An 18,589-nucleotide genomic window follows, 5' to 3' on the forward strand; every position below is an offset into this window, starting at 1 on the left:
TCCTTTCCTCTCTCCCTTCCTCCCCTCCTTTCCTCTCTCCCTTCCTCTCCTCCCTCCCCTCCCTCCTCCTCTTCCCTCCCCTCCTCTCCCTCCCTTCCTTCCCCTCCCTTCCTCCTGTCCTCTTCCTCCCTCCCTTCCTCCCCTCCTCTCTCTTTCCCTTCCTCCCCTCGTCTCTCTTCCTCCCTTCCTCCTCACCTCTCCCTCCTTTCCTCCCTTCCTCTCTTCCTCTCCCTCCTTTCCTCCCTTTCTCTCCCTCCCTTCCTTCCCTCTTCTCCTTCCCTCCCTCCTCTCCCCTCCCCTCCCTCCCTCCCTCCTTTCCTTCCTCCCCTCCTCTCTCTCTGATCCCCCCCTTCCTCCCCTCCCTTCCCCCCTCCCTCCCCTCCCTCCCCTTTCTCCTCCCTCTTTCCCCTCCCTCCTTCCCCTTCCTTCCTTCCTTTTTCCCACTCTCCCTCCCTCTCATACCCCCTTTATTTCCCCCTTCTCACCAACTTCCTGTACTGGCTAACACCACCAATACAATATTCAGTAGAGATGATGATAGTAGCCATCTTTGTCTTATTCCCAGTCTTAGGGGGAAAACTTTAAAGAACATTAAAAATACTAATTGTTGTAGGCTTTCTGTGGATGTTCTTTATCAGTGTGAAGACGTTAATTCTATGCCTAGTTGGTGAAGAGGGTTTTTTGTAATTGTTATATTGAATCAGTGTTGGATTTTATCATATTCATTTTTTCTGCATCTATTGAGATGATCATATGACTTTTTTGCCCTTTCTCTATTAATGTGGTAAATTACAATAATTTTTTATGATCGAATGTTTTTAATTTTGAGGAAGTCTAATTTATCTTTGTTTTTCTCTTTTATAAGTATTGATTTCTGTGTGCTAAGAAAACTCCTACTTGCAAAATACCTTACTGTGCTTTCTTCTGGAAGATTTCTAGTTACTGCTTTTTTGTTTAGTTTTAAATCTATCTCACATTAATTTTTTGTGCATAGTATAAAATATAGAAGTCCAGGTTAATTTTTTCTCACATTGTTATAAAATTGTTCCAGCACAGTTTGTTGAAAAAATTTTTCTTCCCCATTGGATTGCACTGGTGCCTTTTGTCAAAAATCAAATGACTTTGTAGATAGATGGGAGTCTGTTTCTGGGTCAATGGCTTTTGAACATGAACTATTTTGCATTTTTGGAAGAAGCCATAATTTTTCATGACCCATCCTGTTTTGATTACTGTAGTCTTGTAGTATATTGTAATATATAGTTTGAAGTCAGGTATTGTGATGCCTCCACCTTTTTTTTTTCTTTTTTCTTTTTTTGGGCTTAGAATTGTCTTGTCTATTTGGGGTCTTTTTTGGTTCCAATAGAAGTTTAAGGTGTTTTTTTTCCAGTTCTGTGAAGAAGGTCATTGGTAGCTTGATGGGGATAGCATTGAATCTATAAATTACTTTGACCAGTATGGCCATTTTCACAATATTGATTCTTCCTAACCATGAGCATGGAAGGCTTTTCCATCTGTTTGTGTCCTCTCTTATTTCCTTGAGCAGTGGTTTGTAGTTCTCCTTGAAGAGGTCCTTCACATCCCTTGTTAGCTGTATTCCTAGGTATTTTATTATCTTTGTAGTAATTGTGAATGGGAGTTCGCTCATGATTTGGCTGTCTATTTGTCTGTTATTGGTGTATAGGAATGCTTGTGATTTCTGCACATTGATTGATTTTGCATCCTGAGACTTTGCTGAAGTTACTTATAATCTTAAAGAAATTTTGGGCTGAGACAATGGGGTCTTCTAAATATATAATCATGTCTTCTCCAGTCTTAACTTTTAAAGTTTGCCTTAAGTTACCTTAATTATTTTTACTCTTTTAGGGTCATTGAGTGGTGGGTTAAAGGAAGTAGTGGTACTGGGAGCTAAAGTAATTCTAGGTGGGTTTGAGGTGGAATTGGTGACTTGCCTAAGAGCTAACCATCCCACGGGATCCCTTCCTGAGATATTTATTGCTCATTTATACTTCCTGAGTTCCTGGTCTAGAGTAGCTGGGTTGTTTATGGTAATTAATATAAGATTGCATTTTAAATGTTTACAGTTAGGTGGCATGGGCCCCTATTTTATTCTTTACGGGTTTGGTTTTAGAAGAATGACTCACCTGGCCTTGATGTTGAGTGGTCCACCAGACCTGATTCCAGCTAGCATAGGGCTTTTTTGAGGGGACCCAATAAAGGTCTGTTTGGGGACATAGGTACTTGTCTGCTTGTGACAACTGCCTTTGGTTTTCTAAATTCCTGCAAGGTGAGACTTGGCAGGCATTAAACTTTATAGTTTGCGGGGTGGGGATGGAGGTTTTATTTACGTTGACTATTGGTTTGATTGGATATTTCCTTCTTTCCACCCCTAGTACTGGGCCCTATCCAACACTTAGGTCTTCTTTCACCCCTTGTGTTAGGATTAATCCTAACCATATCCACTCCCAATGATGGAGCCTGCCCATAGCTTCCTTTTAGGTTTTCCTTATAGTTAGCTTTAAGGGTTTCTTAGGTGATTTATACACTCCACATTCACCCTTTTCCCTTTCTTTTGGGGGGTTCTTTTACCAGTCTCTTGACCTGAGTGTAAGGTGTTCACCCCTGTTCTGCTGTTCATATGGCTGTGTCCGTGATCAGGAGCAGTTGATAGGGACCTTGCCAGCTTGGGTGGAACATGTCTTCTTTCCAGGTTTTAATTAGCATGGAGTCGCCAGACTGGAAGTGGTGAACTGTGAACTCGAGGTGGGGTTCAATTTAGAGGTTTTTTTAACCTAAGGGGTGACAGGGTGGAGGATATGCCCAGTATAAAATTTTTTTTAATGGTCTTTGGTTTTCATAGTAGGAAGGTTAGTAATCCTGCCTAAATATGAGAATGCTTTGAAATGGCCTTAACACAGGAGATGTTCTTCTGGTAGTCTAGGTTTTTTTGTTTTGTTTTGTTTTGAGATGGAGTCTCACTCTGTCACCCAGGCTGGAGTGCAGTGGTGCAATCTTGACTCACTGCAGCCTCTGCCTCCCAGGTTCAAACTGTTCTCCTGCCTCAGCCTCCCAAGTAGCTGGGATTACAGGCACATGCCTCCACACCCAGCTAATTTTTGTAGTTTTATTAGAGATGGGGTTTCACCATGTTGGCCAGGCTGGTCTTGAACTCGTGACCTCAAGTGTTCTTGCCCTTCTGCAGCCTTACTGACAGCTGCCCCTGGTGGACTTACAGCCTTTCAGTAAAACAACAACAAAACCTTAGTGGTAATTTCATTCATTTACCCTTCCATAACCTGAACTGCTTGCCTCAGCCTCTAAAAGTGCTAGGATTACAGGCATGAGCCACTGCAACTAGCCCTTTACCTTTTTGCTATTTTCTGGCAGGTCACACAACCCCTACACACTTGTTTAGCAAGGGTATAAATCTCTATACACCCACAATTCTTGAGTATTGCGTTACATGTGGCCTGGGGACCCCAGTGACGTCCCTTATGCAGCATGGGCATCAGTTCTCTCATTATGGGTTTGCTTATTGTTTTTCTCCCATTAGGGAGCACCTACCTCCCATTAGGGAGCACCTACCTCCCATTAGGGAGCACCTACCTCCCATTCTCAGTTTGAGTGGCCCCTATTTTGCCCAGCTTTTCCTCCTCCTCTTTGGAAAATTGGGGTTTTAATACCACCTCAGTGATATCTGGGATTAGGCCAAACAGTTGAACTTTTTCCTCCAGGGAGGCTTCGCTAGCAGCTTTATCTGCAAGCCTGTTTCCTACAGCTTTTATAATGTTTTCTTTCTGATGGCCATGTACATATATGGCTGTCTGCTGGAAGCAGGAGGCTTTTTAAAAACGTGTTTAACCAGTTTTCTATGTGCCAGTTCTTTCCACCTGCTATTTATTAGGCCCTGCTTTGTTCAGATCTTTTCAAAGGTGCATATTACTCCATAGACATATTTGGAATTGGTATATATAGTGCCTTCTTGGCCTTCTAGGAGCCTTAGGGCCTGGTTAAGAGCATATAATTCACAGGTTTGGGCTGAACAATTATTGAGTAATCTACCTTTTTCACATAAGGATCGTTTGTTTCCATCAGTGACAGCATAGCCATCTACCTGTATTACACGAGTCTTTTGCCATCTGTTACTCAAGATGATACGTGCACAAATAGCCATATTCCATTATGTAGTGGAGTTTTTTTAAGGTCTGATTCAACTTTAGTTTGATATTCTATGATATCTAAACAGTTATAGTCTGATGCCTTCTTATTCTCCTCTCCTTACCATAAGAAACTAGCTGGAGTTAGGTTAGGCACTTCCCCAGAGCCCATTGACCCCAGGAGGAACTTGGGGAAGCATGGGACTGCCCAGCTGGCCCCACAGGGTGCCGTTGGCCAGGCCCTGCTGGGTCTGGCGCTGGGCCAAGAGCTGCCGGTTTGAAGAGCTGCCAGCCTGTGGCGCCTTTCCTGAGGGGCACTTTCATTAGCACAGGCATCCCTGGCTCTGCCCTTACTTCCTCTTTGTTCGCTTTGAAGACACCATTCCTCTCCTTGGCAGGCCGGGAGCTCCACCATTTGTATTCCTTGCCACCCCTGCTGGTGATCCAGCAACTGCAAAGGGTCTTTGGTTTCCTTTACTCTGGGAGGGGACTTAGTGACTTTTCCTCCTCCTCTGCTGCAAGGATCTTCCCCAGCCCAGCAACGCTCTGGGAAACAGAGCTTTAATGCATCCCACTTCAAAGGTTCTTGGCAGACTTCTCCCCAGCACGAGTTCTACTTCAGGGATTGTAAACTGGCATCCTCTTTTGTTTGTATTGAGTTTTTAAGTTTTTCTACTGATTACCAGCACTTAAAAATCCCGTTTTACATAAAAAGTTAGAATTCTGGCCTCTGACAAAGCAGACAATTTGGCAAAACAGGGTCGGCACTGTAAAAACAGCTGAGCAGCTATGGCCCCTTTAACAGAGTGCACCTTCCTCAGTTAGCCACAGTCCCCACCCAGCCCTGCAGCCCTCCTTCTCATCATTTGCTGGCCCTGTAGTTATTTGAGTTTACAACCCTAGTTTTGATCTTTCTTATGTTGCCCCCCAGCCCTTCTTAAGCCTTACTGACAGCTGACCCTGGTGGACTTATAGCCTCTCAGTAAAACAACAACAAAACCTTAATGGTCATTTCATCCATTTACCCTTCCATAACCTGAATCCTTTCTACTGCCTTCTGACAGCCAGCCAGCTAGTCTTTCCTCCTGCTCCTGAACTCTCCTCCACATCCCTTTCTCACTTGCATCACCCAGTTCCTGGGCTTTTTCCCTCCGCAGTGTCCACACTGTACCCTTTCCCTGTACCTCCTTGTTGCTTGAGCCTCTAGAACCTTCCCCGAGCCCTAGCAACCTCTCCACATCCTCTGATTTCCTCTTGTACTCTTTTTTTTTTTTTTTTTTTTTTTTTTTTTTGAGACAGAGTCACACTGTCGCCCAGGCTGGAGTGCAATGATGCGATCTCAGCTCACTGCAACCTCCGCCTCCAGGATTCACGCAATTCTCCTGCCTCAGCCTCCTGAGTAAGTGGGATTATAGGTGCAGACCACCACACCTGGCTAATATTTTAAATATTTTTAGTAGAGATGGGGTTTCACTATGTTGGCCAGATTGGTCTTGAACTCCTGACCTCCTGATCTGCCTGCCTTGGCCTCCCAAAGAACCGGGATTACAGGTGTGAGCCATTGTGCCTGGCCTCCTCTTCTATTCTTTCTTCCTTTTACATTATTTCTCTCCCCAGTCTTATCTTTTGTATCTCTCTTTGATCTTTGTCTTTTCGTCTCTCTCTCGCTCATTTTCTTCTGTCTCTCTCTGTCTGACATCCCCTATTTCCTTTTTCCCTCACACTCAGTTTTTTTCTTTTTCTCTGCATGAGCTGACCTGTCCAGTGCTCTGGCTCCTCCACGTCTGACAGACAGCTGCGACTCTTTCTCTGGGCACCACCATGCCTGCACAGTGTCTTACACTGCCTGCCCTGTCTCAGCTGCTTAGTCCAGCAGCTCCCACACACACAGCTGTGCCCTGGGCTTTCCCTTGCCTTCAGGGTCAGCAGCTTAACTCTTTCTCTCTCTGGCCCTCTGCGTTTGCCATTTCCTCCCCTTTCTCTTTCCAATCTCCTGTCTTTTTCTCTTTATCCTTTTCTTCTTACAAAAACCTTCTGAGCTTCCCTTAGTGATTCCTTAATTGGTTTTTCATTTCATCCACTAATCTTTTGCAGTTTCTTAGTAATATCAGGCAAGCTTTTAGTCACAAAATTAATCTTTAAAAGGCCTTTCCCTACTGGGTCCTCTGGATTTAATGCTGAATATTTTCTCATTTGATCCCTGAGCTTCTGCAGGAACACAGAGGGAGTCTCTTTTGTTGTTGTTGATGTTGTTGAATCTCAAATGCTTTCGAGACATTTTGTGTCCTAGGAGTGGACTTTTTAATCCCTTTAATGATTAGTTTCCGTAGGTTCTGCATTTGGGCCCAATCTCTGCGGTTATTGTTATCCCATCTGGGATTTGCATTTGGGAATTTTTGCTCAGTTGGCAGGAATTCTTGCCTGGGAGGATGCTGTCTTTCCCAAATGGTTATGGCTGCCCTTCTAATTCTCCTCTCTTCCCCAGTGAACAGAATGTTCATGATTGACATCATCTCAGCTTAAGTATAAAAATTGGGTCCTGAAAATTGATCTAGCTACTCTGCTAAACCAAGGGGATCTTCCAAGAGTGGCCTCATTTCCTTTTTAAATTCCTAACCTCAGTGCTTATTAGAGGTGCACTCACAAACCCAACTCCTCCCTGTCCCATAGAGACTTCTCTAAGAGAGTACATATTAGACTCCTGCTGTTTAGAAGAAATAGGGAAATTTTTAATGTCCTTTTTACTTTGCTCTAATTCTTTCCTCAAGTTTGGATAAGGAATTAAGGGAGCATTGGGCTTAGCTTCTTCGTGACCCCCAGATTCCTCTTTCTCCGACCTTCCCATTGCCTCCTGATCTCACCCTGTCCTCTGCTCTGTGAGATGTGGCAGGAGGGCAGTGTATTAGGGGATCTCAGCGCTTTTCACTGGGCAAGGGCCCTTTCCTGTGTTAACATGGGGTTAATTCACTAATGAAACAAAGAACATAATCCATGTCCTCTTGTGAGGTTGGGGTTTTATCATTCACATAGAGAGTTAAAGCTTGGCACATCCAATCCTTATCTGAGCTAAACTTAGGCCAGAAGTCCGAAGGCTCACAAATGGGCTTTTTGGGCCAAGTAAAACAATACTTTATCATCTTTTGCTTTTCCTTTTCCCTGGTTTGAGGATTATCCCTTCAAACTATCTGGGAGAATGTCAGAGGGGATCTTTTTAGTTGCCTCTTTTCTTTGTTCCCAAGGCCTAGAGTTCCTGTTGCCCATCTTTGGTTAGTCTCTGTGCCTGAGGTTTTCCCTGTGTACTCAGCCCTCCTTGCTGGAAGTTTCTTGCATACCCTGAGACCACTGAAAAGGCCCAACCACCAAGGCAGTACTTATAGACCAGTTTTCCTACCTTGGCTCGTGCATGATGTTGCTTGGTTGCCATGGTGCCTGCTTTTCTCCCTGTGTCCCCTCTACTGCCTCCTGAATAACAGTCTCAGGTTTGTCTGTGGCTGCTTCTTGGAGTCAAAACATCCAGACAGAGCAGGCCACATAACTCAAGTGGGACGCGTCTCCCTTGTCTGCTGGAGTCTCACTCCATGCAGGCACAGAGATCCGCATATAGGCCACCAAGTTGTGAGAAACAGCTCACGCGTCCAAACCCACAGAATGGACTCATGAGACCTGAATAATAGCGAAAGTAAGATTTTTAATGACAGTCTTGCAAGATGGGGTGTCTGGTGTGTAGGCACACCCAGCACAGTAGGTTGGTTGTTTGTTTTTGAGACGGAGTTTCATTCTTGTTGCCCAGGCTGGAGTGCAATGGCGTGATCTCGGCTCACCACAACCTTTGCCTCCCGGGTTCAAGCGATTCCCCTGCCTCAGCCTCCTGAGTAGCTGTGATTACAGGCATGCACCACCACACCCGGCTAATTTTGTATGTTTAGTAGAGACGGGGTTTCTCCATGTTGGTCAGGCTGGTCCTGAACTCCCGACCTCAGGTGATCCACCTGCCTTGGCCTCACAAAGTGCTGGGATTACAGGCATGAGCCACCGCATCTGGCCCCACCACAGTTTTAACAAATAATTTATCCCTTAGTGCGTAGGTCCCTCCCCTGGTTCCTTATAGGCTGAGTACTATGGAGTTACAATCTTCCCAGACATCACCTATTGATTGTTAGGCAGGGCTATAGGTGTTTCTTTTAGGATTGTCTTGCTGCATTTTGTTGCGGCCCACGATGGCATTGCAATCCTAGTTAGCTCAGGGACTCTTCAAGTATTTGACTTATGACCTAAGTAGCTGGGCAGGCTGATAAGAACAGACAAAGTGAGCTATTTTGCAGACTAGTAAACTTTTATCTTAGGCTAAACTTCTTTGGTTCAGGTGAGAGCAACTAAGTGGGGTGAAGGGGGAGGAAGTGGGGGGCTAACAAGCAGGCATTGGCTATCCAAGCAGGGGCCTAGTATGTCTTGTTTCTTCTGTAGTTTACTGACCTCAACCAATTCAAGGTACTCTTGAAAATGGACCACTGTATACGTTATCGCCTTCACTCCATGAATATGATTGGTGTGTAAGGCGTGTATTAATTTTATTTGAGTGTAATTGCTGTTAGCTGGTTGGGATAATAATTTATGCTAGACAAACTACAAATATGGATTTATTACTTTAGTCACAGGTACAGAATTTATTCCATTTGTAGAATGATGTTTTGTTTTTGTAGATGAGAAAACTTTTGTTCAGTGCTTTGGCAGAATTAAGCTAGGGTATAATCTTTTATGAGATTTTGGCATATTTTAATACTATTTACATAGACACTCAGCTCATTTGTTATATGGACAATAAAGGAACTATTGGACTAACAGTAGTAAATTTTTTTTCCCCCAAAAGGTAATTAATAAAATGTCTCCAACATCTCTAAAGATCACACTAAGGCAACTCATCGAGGGGTCTTCAAAGACCTTGCAAGAAGTACTAACTATGGAGTATCGGCTGAGTCAAGCTTGTATGGTAAGAATTAAATTAAAAAATTATCGTCATTTTTTAGTTCTGAAAGTAACATATGTTTATGGTAGAACTTGTAAAATATACCAAGTGCAAACAGGAAAACTAAATTCACATGTAAATTTGCTCTACAAAAATACAACAGGCCAGTTAGCTTTAGAGGTATGGAAGTATTGCTATCCAGATTGTTATTAAGCCTTTACAAAATAGGAATTACATTTGCATGTTAGTGTAAGAAGCTTGCTAACCTCAGAAAAATTCAGAATAGAAATTCATGTCTTTCAGAGATGGTCTCTGTGGCCTTGGGCAAGACATGTAAACTCTGTAAATGTGAATTCTCTCATTGGTAAAATGAAGGGGATTATTTGTAAGCATTTATATATAAAGTAAATGCACAAATGGAGGTTATTAGTCTGTTACATGTTTTAAATAATGAGCATTACGAAAGTACCATTGTAACATAAAGTGGACAACAATCAAATGGAATATTGATTTCATGAAACATTTCATATTTATATTTATTCTTTCAGATGATAAACTCTTTTAAGACAGAATCATTCTTTATGTTCAGAGGGCCCTTAAGAGGCATCTTATTATTTAGACTAATATATGGACTAAAGGGAATATTTGGCTTAATAGCCAGAAAGCAGACATTCCTAATGACTTTAATGTAATAGTTATTAAGATGTTTGGCCAGGTGTGGTGGCGTACGCCTGTAATCCCAGCACTTTGGGAGGCCGAGGCTGGTGGATCAGAAGGTCAAGAGATCCAGACTATCCTGGCCAACATGGTGAAACCCTGTCTCTACTAAAAATACAAAAAAATCAGCTGGGTGTGGTGGCACGCGCCTGTAGTCCCAGCTACGCACAAGGCTGAGGCAGGAGAATCGCTCCAACCTGGGAGGCGGAGGTTCCAGTGGGCTGAGATCGCACCACTGTACTCCAGCCTGGTGATAGAGAGACTGCGTCTAAAAAAAAAGATGTTCAAAAGATGTTCAAAGTAGTTCATCTAGTTAGAAATAACTCTATTAGCCATGTCTTAAAGTCACTTCTTGTGGGATATAAATGGTAGCCGATGTCTATTGTTTAATATGTGCAGGTACTACACTAGGCACTTTATATGCATTCTCTCTGTTAAATCTTATGGTATCTCTACGAGGATAGGTACTGTGTGGCATAATGACGTAACCTGCCTTAGGTTGTCCCACTATTAAGTGCAGAGATATGGCATATGAAACCAGGCAGTCTTACTCTGGTGCCTACACTCTTGACCACTGTCCTGTATACTTCACACATTCCATGTTTTTCATTGAACTTTTAGAACATTGCCTAGATTGATTGATTCCTGCCTTCATTCTCTCAGCAAATATGTTAGCTATGTGCCAGGCACTATGCTCAGTGTTAGGCTTAGGCTGTTGAATAAGAAGACATGGTCCTTTATTTTCATGGAGTTTAGTCTACTGAGACTATAAAGAACAAGTAAACAAAATAAGTGAAATAATTATAAATTGTACTAAGTATGCTAAAAGAAAACATACAGGGTTGGTGATAGAAGAGATTGATGCAGGGACAGGAGGGAGTTGGGGGGCAGTGGGACACATGCTTTAAGTAAGTAGGTCAGGGAAGACATCTTTGTGATGTCACTTCATTGTGACCTGAAGAATGAGAAAGGAGTATGTTGAGAAGTCTCTTGGGCTTAAGCAGGGGGTGATTTGATTTTTCATTTGATTTGATTCACTTTGCTTTAAGAAGGAAATTATTGTTGCTAAGTAGGCTCAGGGTTTGAGGGGTTCAAGAACGGTTTAGAGACCAGATATAAATGTCCTGCACTGATGCAGGTGTGAAATAGCAGTGCTTAGACAAGCATGGTGGCAATGAAGAGAAGTAAATGCATTTGAGACACATGTGGGAGATAGAATTGATAGGACTTGATGAATGTGAGGGAAGGAATGCATTTAGGAGTTAGAGCTTAGAGGATCAGAGATTCAAATGTGACAGACACCAACAGCAACTGAAAAGACCTTGAAGATGCATTATTTGCTAAGCAAGAGTGCTTACTATGTGGTAGGCACTGTTAGAGGTACCCAGGTGCATAGGTTCCACGTACCTAGGTATGCTCCAGGGATAGAGGTTGAAAAGGCAGAAAACAGTTTAAATCATTATCTTGGGGAATGGAGTAGGATAACAGACAAAATCCCTGCCTTGATGGAACTTAGTTATAATGGGGAAATAGACTGTAAATTAGATTAATACATAAAATATAATATGGTTATTAAGGAGAAAAAATAAAGGAAGCAGAATATGTGATATAGGGTAACAGGGGGATGAATTATAGGTAAGGTGACCAGATCAGCCCTCACTGAGATGTTATTTGAGGGAATTCCTGAAAGAAATGAGGAAGTGAGCCATACAATTATCTGAGGAAGAGCATCCCAGGCAGAGGGAACTGCAAGAACAAAGCTCTGATGCAGGAGCATGAGGCTGTGTGGAGGGGGATGGGGGGTAGCGGTGGTGGTGAGTGAGAGATAAGGCCAGAGGGAACAGTGTAGAGAAAGGCTGTGCAGAACATACAGAGCCTTGATGGTCTCTATAATGACTTTGGCCGAGTAAAATGGGAAGCCACTAGATGATTATGAGCAGAGGAATGACACGATCTTATACTTTAAAGAACTGATTACTCAGGCTGCTATGTTGAGCACTGAATGGATAAGATCACATAGAAAGAAAATGAGAGTCCGGACCTGAGCCCTAAGGAACACTGACATTTTGAGGTGTGGTAGAGAAAAAGCAGTGGGAAGGAAAAAGAGATGGAGAGGCAGGAGGACCAGAAGAGTGTGGTGTCACGAAAGAGTGGAACGTTTGAGGGAGGAGGGTGTAATGGACAGTGTCGAACACTGCCAAAGTGTAGATGAGGTTAGAAGTGTCATTTGACGTTGGCGTTGCTGACATCATGGGTGGTTTTGGCAAGCCATTTTAGAGGAGTGGGGGCAGAAGTTAGAGTGCAGTAAGTTGGAGAGGAAAAATGGGATGTGAAGAAGTGGAGAGAATATGTGTAGACAAATATTCTTGAAAGACAAATAGGATAGAAGCTGAGACTGTGGAATCAAGTGAGTTTCCTTTTTATTTTGTAAAATGAAAGGTACTAGAACATGTTTAAAAATGATTGGGAATGATCCAATAGAGAAAAAAGATTATGTTGATGATACGAATGGTAGTTAACATTTACTGAACTCTTAGTGTCAGACACTGTGTTTGGATATAGATTAAAATAATCCTAGGATGGATGTATAGATTACCTTTTCATGTAAGGAAATTAGGAGTTGGAGAAATTACTAGTCCAAGGTCACAAAGTTAATATGTAGTCGAATCAGGATGTGAACCTAGACGTAAATGAACTGCATGCATTTAGCCACTCAATTATATTGCCTACATTGATGATTCTAGAAAAAGAAAAGTGAGTGACCACATCAAGCAAAGTCTATCCTTGAGAAGGCAAGAGGGGATGTGAATTGGAATGCAAGGGAGGACTGGCTTTTGAAAAGGGGATGGTCCTTTCCTCCATGGCATTGGAAGGGAAGGTATATGCAGATAGCCGCAGTTGCCTGCAGACGTTTTAGTGCTCTCGGATGACAAGATTTCCCATCTAAGGGCTTCTTGTTTTTTTATAGAAGTCAGAGGTTAAGTAATTGGCTGAGACTTAATTAGAGTGCGCGCTACGGGTAGAGGTTGAGAAGGCAGAAAACACTTTAAATCATTATCTTGGGGAGTAGGGAAGAGATCTTGGATTGTTCGGCAGTTTTCTGTGCCCATTTGAGATTTTTGATCATGAATTTTAAATGAAAGCAGTCACGGTTGTACAATTTTCTGCAGCAAGACGTAGCTGCTGAAGTACAGGCAAGGGGTACATCGTGGGGTTTAGTTGGTGCCAAGATTTTGCTAGGTTTCTATAAAAGAGAAAAAGACGTGAGGGAGATGACAGCATTTTGAAAGGAAAGTGATCATTTTAAAGGACTGGTAAAATTGGGCTGCATGAAGAGCAAAGTGATGCCAGCGCAGATAGGGAGAAAGTCATAGGATCGGGGACCTCAGTAAGATCAAGGATTTGTAGCAGTGGAGATACTGGAGCAAATAAGATTAGGAGGTAGCGATCAGAGAGTGTACTGTCAGATGTGGTTCAGTCCCTAAACATCATGGTTCAGATTGTGGCCATGGGAGTGGAAGGCTGAAGTGAATAGAGGAGAGAGAAGATCGCCCAGAATAATGACACCCAAAAATTATCCCCATTTAATTTCAATTTTCTTTCAGAGAGGTCATGACTTTCATGAAGGCGTCAGAGCTGGTAAGTAGCAAATGGGAACTTACCATTTTGGGGAAATGAGATTTGTGATCATATGCTGTTAATTAAATAAGATACAGATTGTGTACCCCAAATCCTAAAATCCAAAATGTACCAAAATCTGAAACTTTTTGAGCACCAGCATGACTCTCAGAGGAATTGTTCATTGGATTGTAAGTATAATGCAAATATTCCAAAATCTGAAAAAAAAAAAAAAAAAAAATCTCAAACCTGAAACACTTGTGATCCCAAGCATTTCAGATACAGAATACTCAACCCAAAGTTGTTTTAGTAGTGAAAATTAAACTTTTGTAAAGATTGTAAAATTGTGTATGTTTTTAAAAAATATTACCATCTGGGATGTGAAAAGGAAGATCAGTCTTGAAACTGATATTGTTTTAAAAATAGACATAACTTGGCAACTGCTCTCTAATTTATATATAAGGTAATCCTGTACCTATACTCATGTACTACCTCTGATAAGTGCATCACTAAGTTTGTAAACTCATCCTGCTGCTGTGGACTTTAAAACATGCATTTATTCCCTTACAAAAAGCCCTCAAGTCCCCTGCCTTTCTCCCTCTTTTGTACTGGCCTGGCAAAATTGACCAGTGATCTAACCCTACTTTCCATCTTCTTGCCTGTACTTGAGCAGTTAAACATTGCTGGGGAAAAAGACCATATGACATTATTGGTAACATCTGCAGATTTTCTTATTAATACTCTCTATTTTTGCTTACAATCTCCAGTGCCAGCATATTTAGAAAAAGCAAGTGAAATACTTGACTTTTTTTTTCTAGCAAACTTGGAACAATTTGTTTTTATGTGTAACTCTTATCCCTATAAAAAGCTGTTATTTATGTGGTATAAAATGAATTGTTCCCTCCGCATGTTTTTGCATATCTAATGTTCCTGTTTTTATTAATTATTTTACTGTAGTGCAGATTCTGGATATACTTTTTTTTTTTTTTTTTTTTAGACAGGCTGGAGTGCAGTGGTGCAATCTCGGCCCTCTCAGGTTCAAGTGATTCTCCTGCCTCAGCCTCCTGAGTAGCTGGGACTACAGGTGCATGCCACCAGGCCTGCCTAATTTTTCTATTTTTAGTAGAAACAGGGTTTCACCATGTTGGCCAGGCTGGTCTCAAACTCCTGATGTCATGTGATCCACCTTCCTCAGTCTCCCAAAGTGCTGTGATTACAGACTTGAGCCACTGTGCCCAGCTTGGATATACTTTTTTTTATCTGAATAAAAGGTTATTATGCTCTCTAAGCTCTTAAGCTTTGATAAACACCAGTCACTCTTAGAGAGTTCTCTTCATTTCTGACATGACACAATATCAAAAATAAGAACTTGATTGAAATATTTTTAGGAATCAGCACATGGAGTTGATCAGAAGAGATGGCTGTGTATCTTGTAGAAACTAAGTAAAATAGGCATTTTCCTCACTAATTTCTCTGCAAATTCTTGCTGCATATGGATTACAGCCCAGACCTCTAATTTTAGAGGACCTGTATGCTACTTAGGTTATATTGCTAAAGTATTCATTATATGTTGTAACAGGCCTTCCTTAAAACAAAAGATATTGTTTTTAGATAAATACTGTTATTTTGAGGGAAAAATGTTGAAACTAAGTAGTATCAAAGTTCTTATTCATAAAGGAATTGCTTACTTATCCTGATATGTTTTAATGAAGAGAAAGTATATTGCCGCCTCTTTCAGTATAGACTTATTCAGAAAGCAGTATCTGTTCTGAGTAAAACTATAGTGTTCTTGAGTAATCAAATGTTTGCTGCATTTTGCTAATAATAAAAACATATTAGCAAATTAAAGTAAGATAGCAAATTTAACAGTTGTTAAAAATTCTTACTGTTTACATCTAGAACAAATTACTACTTTCTGGTTCTAGAAGAAAAAAAAGACTTAGTAGGGCTGGATACCCACTCAAATTCCATGTAGTGGTTATCTCAGGAGACTTGAAAAACCTGAGCTGCCTACATGGCAAGAACTTATGTTATATATATTATAGTAAAAAAAAAAAGTTAGCTTGAAATAAAATAACAAATTTGTTTAATATTCTCTTTCCTCTTGTCCTTCAGTGGGATCTCAAGGAGATAGTATTGACTGGAAAACTTACAGAAGAGATTCTTGTGGAGAGAATGTGCTAGAGTTATTCTTCGTATACACTGTCCATTGAATATAAAACTTTCACATAGTAGGGATCAGAACATCAGTGTTTAATATTGCCACTGATTTGATACAAGAATCTCATAGTAGGGAGTTAAATCTTAAAAACAAAACCTCCAGTATCTGCATTTTATTGTATGTAAAAGCTTCCTTCCCCCTACCTACCAAGGCAGCCTTGGTCCTTGGTTTCCATACTGCTGCTTTAACTATTTTAGTCTTTAAATGCTTAAAAAAAAAAAAAAAGCTAAATTCGGGTTTTCTAGTTCACTCTAGTTTGCACATTTAAACATTTCCATTCTTTACAAGAATTATGTGCATTTTAAGCATGGTTGAAATTTGCTGCCTCAACCATAACTTAAAAGAAAAAAAATTGAGATCATTGTAGATTCACATGAGGTTGTAAGAAATAATAAAGAGATCTTGCATACCTTCCACCCAGTCTCCTAAATGATACCATTTGTATACCTACAGTATACTGGATATTCTTCTCCCCCTTTTTAGGAGAAGTTACAGATTGCCTCATAATCCTGTGGGGATACTATGTGGCTATAGTAAGTGATGACTACACTGAAATAGGAGAATTCGTTTCATGATAACCTGATTTTTTTTTAAATCCAGAGCTGTCCAACTGTCCAAACTGGAGGATTCAGCAGAACAACAATTACACATTTAATTATGCATGAAGTCCCCTTTTCTCTACCTTAAGCATTAATTTCCTCCCAAAATTCAATGTGGTGGAGGTTAGAAGGCACATCTAGCCCCTCTGCCCTCCCCTGCCTTTGCTTCAAATTAAACACTGATTTTAGCTGTTTTGTAATGTGGAGGTTTCATTTGCAATTTTATTTCAAGAAGAAAAAAAGAATTCTAATGTTTAAACCAAAACTGGATTAATTGAGTAGGCTTTATTAAAGCTAGAGACATGCAGCTTAGGAAGTTAGAAAATATCCACACCAATCATCAAAAGTATATTGCTATCCATCCCTGGGGATTTAATTAGAAAAACAGAGCACATGTAAAAACTTGGAGGGAAAAAATGTGTTATAGAAAGATGTGCCTAGTATAAGATAGTTACTGTTAATTCAGTAATTAAAATCTGGTAATACCAGAAAAAAAGGCACTAACATTTGTATCTTCTCTTGACAGTTTTAATTGATAAAGACCAGAGTCCAAAATGGAAACCAGCTGATCTGAAAGAAGTTACTGATGAATATTTGAATAATTACTTTAAGTCTTTGGGAAGCAATGATTTGAAATTTTGAGGTGACAGGCTTTTAAGGTATATTTTGTAGCATGGGTTGGCAATCTCCAGCACATGAGCCAAATCCAGCCTGCTACCTGTTTTTATATACCCTTCAAGCTAAGAATGGTTTCTGCATTTTTAAATGGTTGGAAAAGAAAGACTAATGTTTCATGACGTGGAAATTATATGAAATATCACAGTTCACAAATAAAGCTTTATTGGAACTAGCTATACTTATCTGTTTATATATTTTCTGTGGCTGCTTTGAAATGAGTAGTTGCAAGAGAGATGGTAAGGCCCACAAAGCCTAATTATTTACTGTCTGGATTTTGTCAGAAAAAGTTTGCCACTCCGTTTTAGAAGATGGAAAAATGAAGGTTTTTAGATACTTTGTTGAGTAGCATATCTAATTGAAATGGGATCTTTATTTTGCTTTTGGTAGTGGCTTCTATCTGGGTTAAATCAACTTAGGTATAGAATATAAAAAACCCTGAAAATTGTTTTGGATACTGTGTTAATACCTCAGAATTTTCTCCATATATGAGTGTGTTTTAAAGTAACAGTTACTGTAGCAGAAGAGCTCCTTTTATAAACATTAGAAATCTTGGGCAAAGAGAAAAGATTTTTATGAAGTTCTCTCTTCAGTATTACTCAGGCTTGGTCTTCCATAAAATAGTCAGTACCATACCATGGTGAAAGTGAAAGCTTATTTTCTTGTGATTCGCAGTATTCGTTAATCCAGTAGAATGAGAAATTAGGAAACTACAATTTCCTAGATAGAGACATTCTTTTTTATAATTTACCTAAGACTTTTGTGTGATAATTATCCTTATAAACAAGGTTCAAATCAGGAGGAAAAATATGGAAAGCAAGACGACTTTTGTTCAAAAGATATATTCAATAATTGATATTGTTAATAAGTACTTTTTAAGGTATGACAGAACTAAAAGGTATTCCAGACTCAGAACCTTAAAGTTCTAGGCAAGAATAATTTTTAAACTAAAGGTAAGTTTATAACTTATTTTGTAACTTGTTTTAGTTTCTCCTTCATCCCATACTCTTTAGAAACTAGGAGAACTTCAGGTTTGTAAGAACAAAAAGCCAGCAGAACTGAAAAAGACATTAAAGATCATGTCCTGCACCTTCTCATAGATGAAGAAATGGCAGCCCAGAAGGTACTGCTTTGTTTTTTCAATTCTTAATCTGTTTCACGTGAAGCATTTTTCTTTCAAATAATTGCATAACAAATCTAGAATGTAGATGCCATGACAGGCTGGACATGGTGGCTCACGCCTATAATCCCAGCACTTTGGGAGTCCGAAGTGGGTGGATCACAAGGTTAGGAGTTCCAGACCAGCCTGGCTAACATGGTGAACCCTTGTCTCTACTAAAAATACAAAAATTAGCTGGGTGTGATGGTGGGTGCCTATAATCCCAGCAACTCAGGAGGCTGTAGCAGGAGGATTGTTTGAACACGGGAGGTGGAGGTTGCAGTGAGCCAAGATCGTACCATTCCACTCCAGCCTGGGTGATAGAGTGAGACACCATCTAAAAAAAAAAAAAAAAAAAAGCCATGATATTAGATACATTTACATTTATATTCTAAAAGTTCCTAAATTGGACCTGAATGAACCAAGAAATTATTTGTATAAGTGGATTTTTATTCTCTATATTTGTTAACAATGCAGAAATTG

The 18,589-nt window shown here is 40.5% G+C and overlaps 1 protein-coding gene across 6 annotated transcripts in view; it reads left to right on the forward strand.

The window, feature by feature from the left end:
• HIBCH (3-hydroxyisobutyryl-CoA hydrolase) overlaps window positions 1-18,589 on the forward strand; it is a 157,298-nt gene that overhangs the window by 123,173 nt on the left and 15,536 nt on the right. For 3 of the 6 annotated variants that reach the window (XM_032292635.1, XM_032292637.1, XM_032292638.1), the window contains 3 exons: window positions 9,022-9,141; window positions 13,440-13,473; window positions 16,799-17,128. In XM_032292635.1, the coding sequence (XP_032148526.1) occupies window positions 9,022-9,141; window positions 13,440-13,473; window positions 16,799-16,914 (270 nt within the window). In that variant the 3' untranslated portion in view covers window positions 16,915-17,128. Of the gene's footprint in view, window positions 1-9,021; window positions 9,142-12,578; window positions 12,713-13,439; window positions 13,474-16,798; window positions 17,129-17,960; window positions 18,071-18,589 lie in introns of those variants that run through there. The other 3 variants (XR_004273258.1, XR_004273257.1, XR_004273259.1) reach the window with 2 other exon arrangements.

This window comes from Sapajus apella, unplaced genomic scaffold (assembly GCF_009761245.1).
Source record: "Sapajus apella isolate SASKATOON/1434 unplaced genomic scaffold, GSC_monkey_1.0 scaffold28, whole genome shotgun sequence".
NCBI lineage: Eukaryota > Metazoa > Chordata > Mammalia > Primates > Cebidae > Sapajus > Sapajus apella.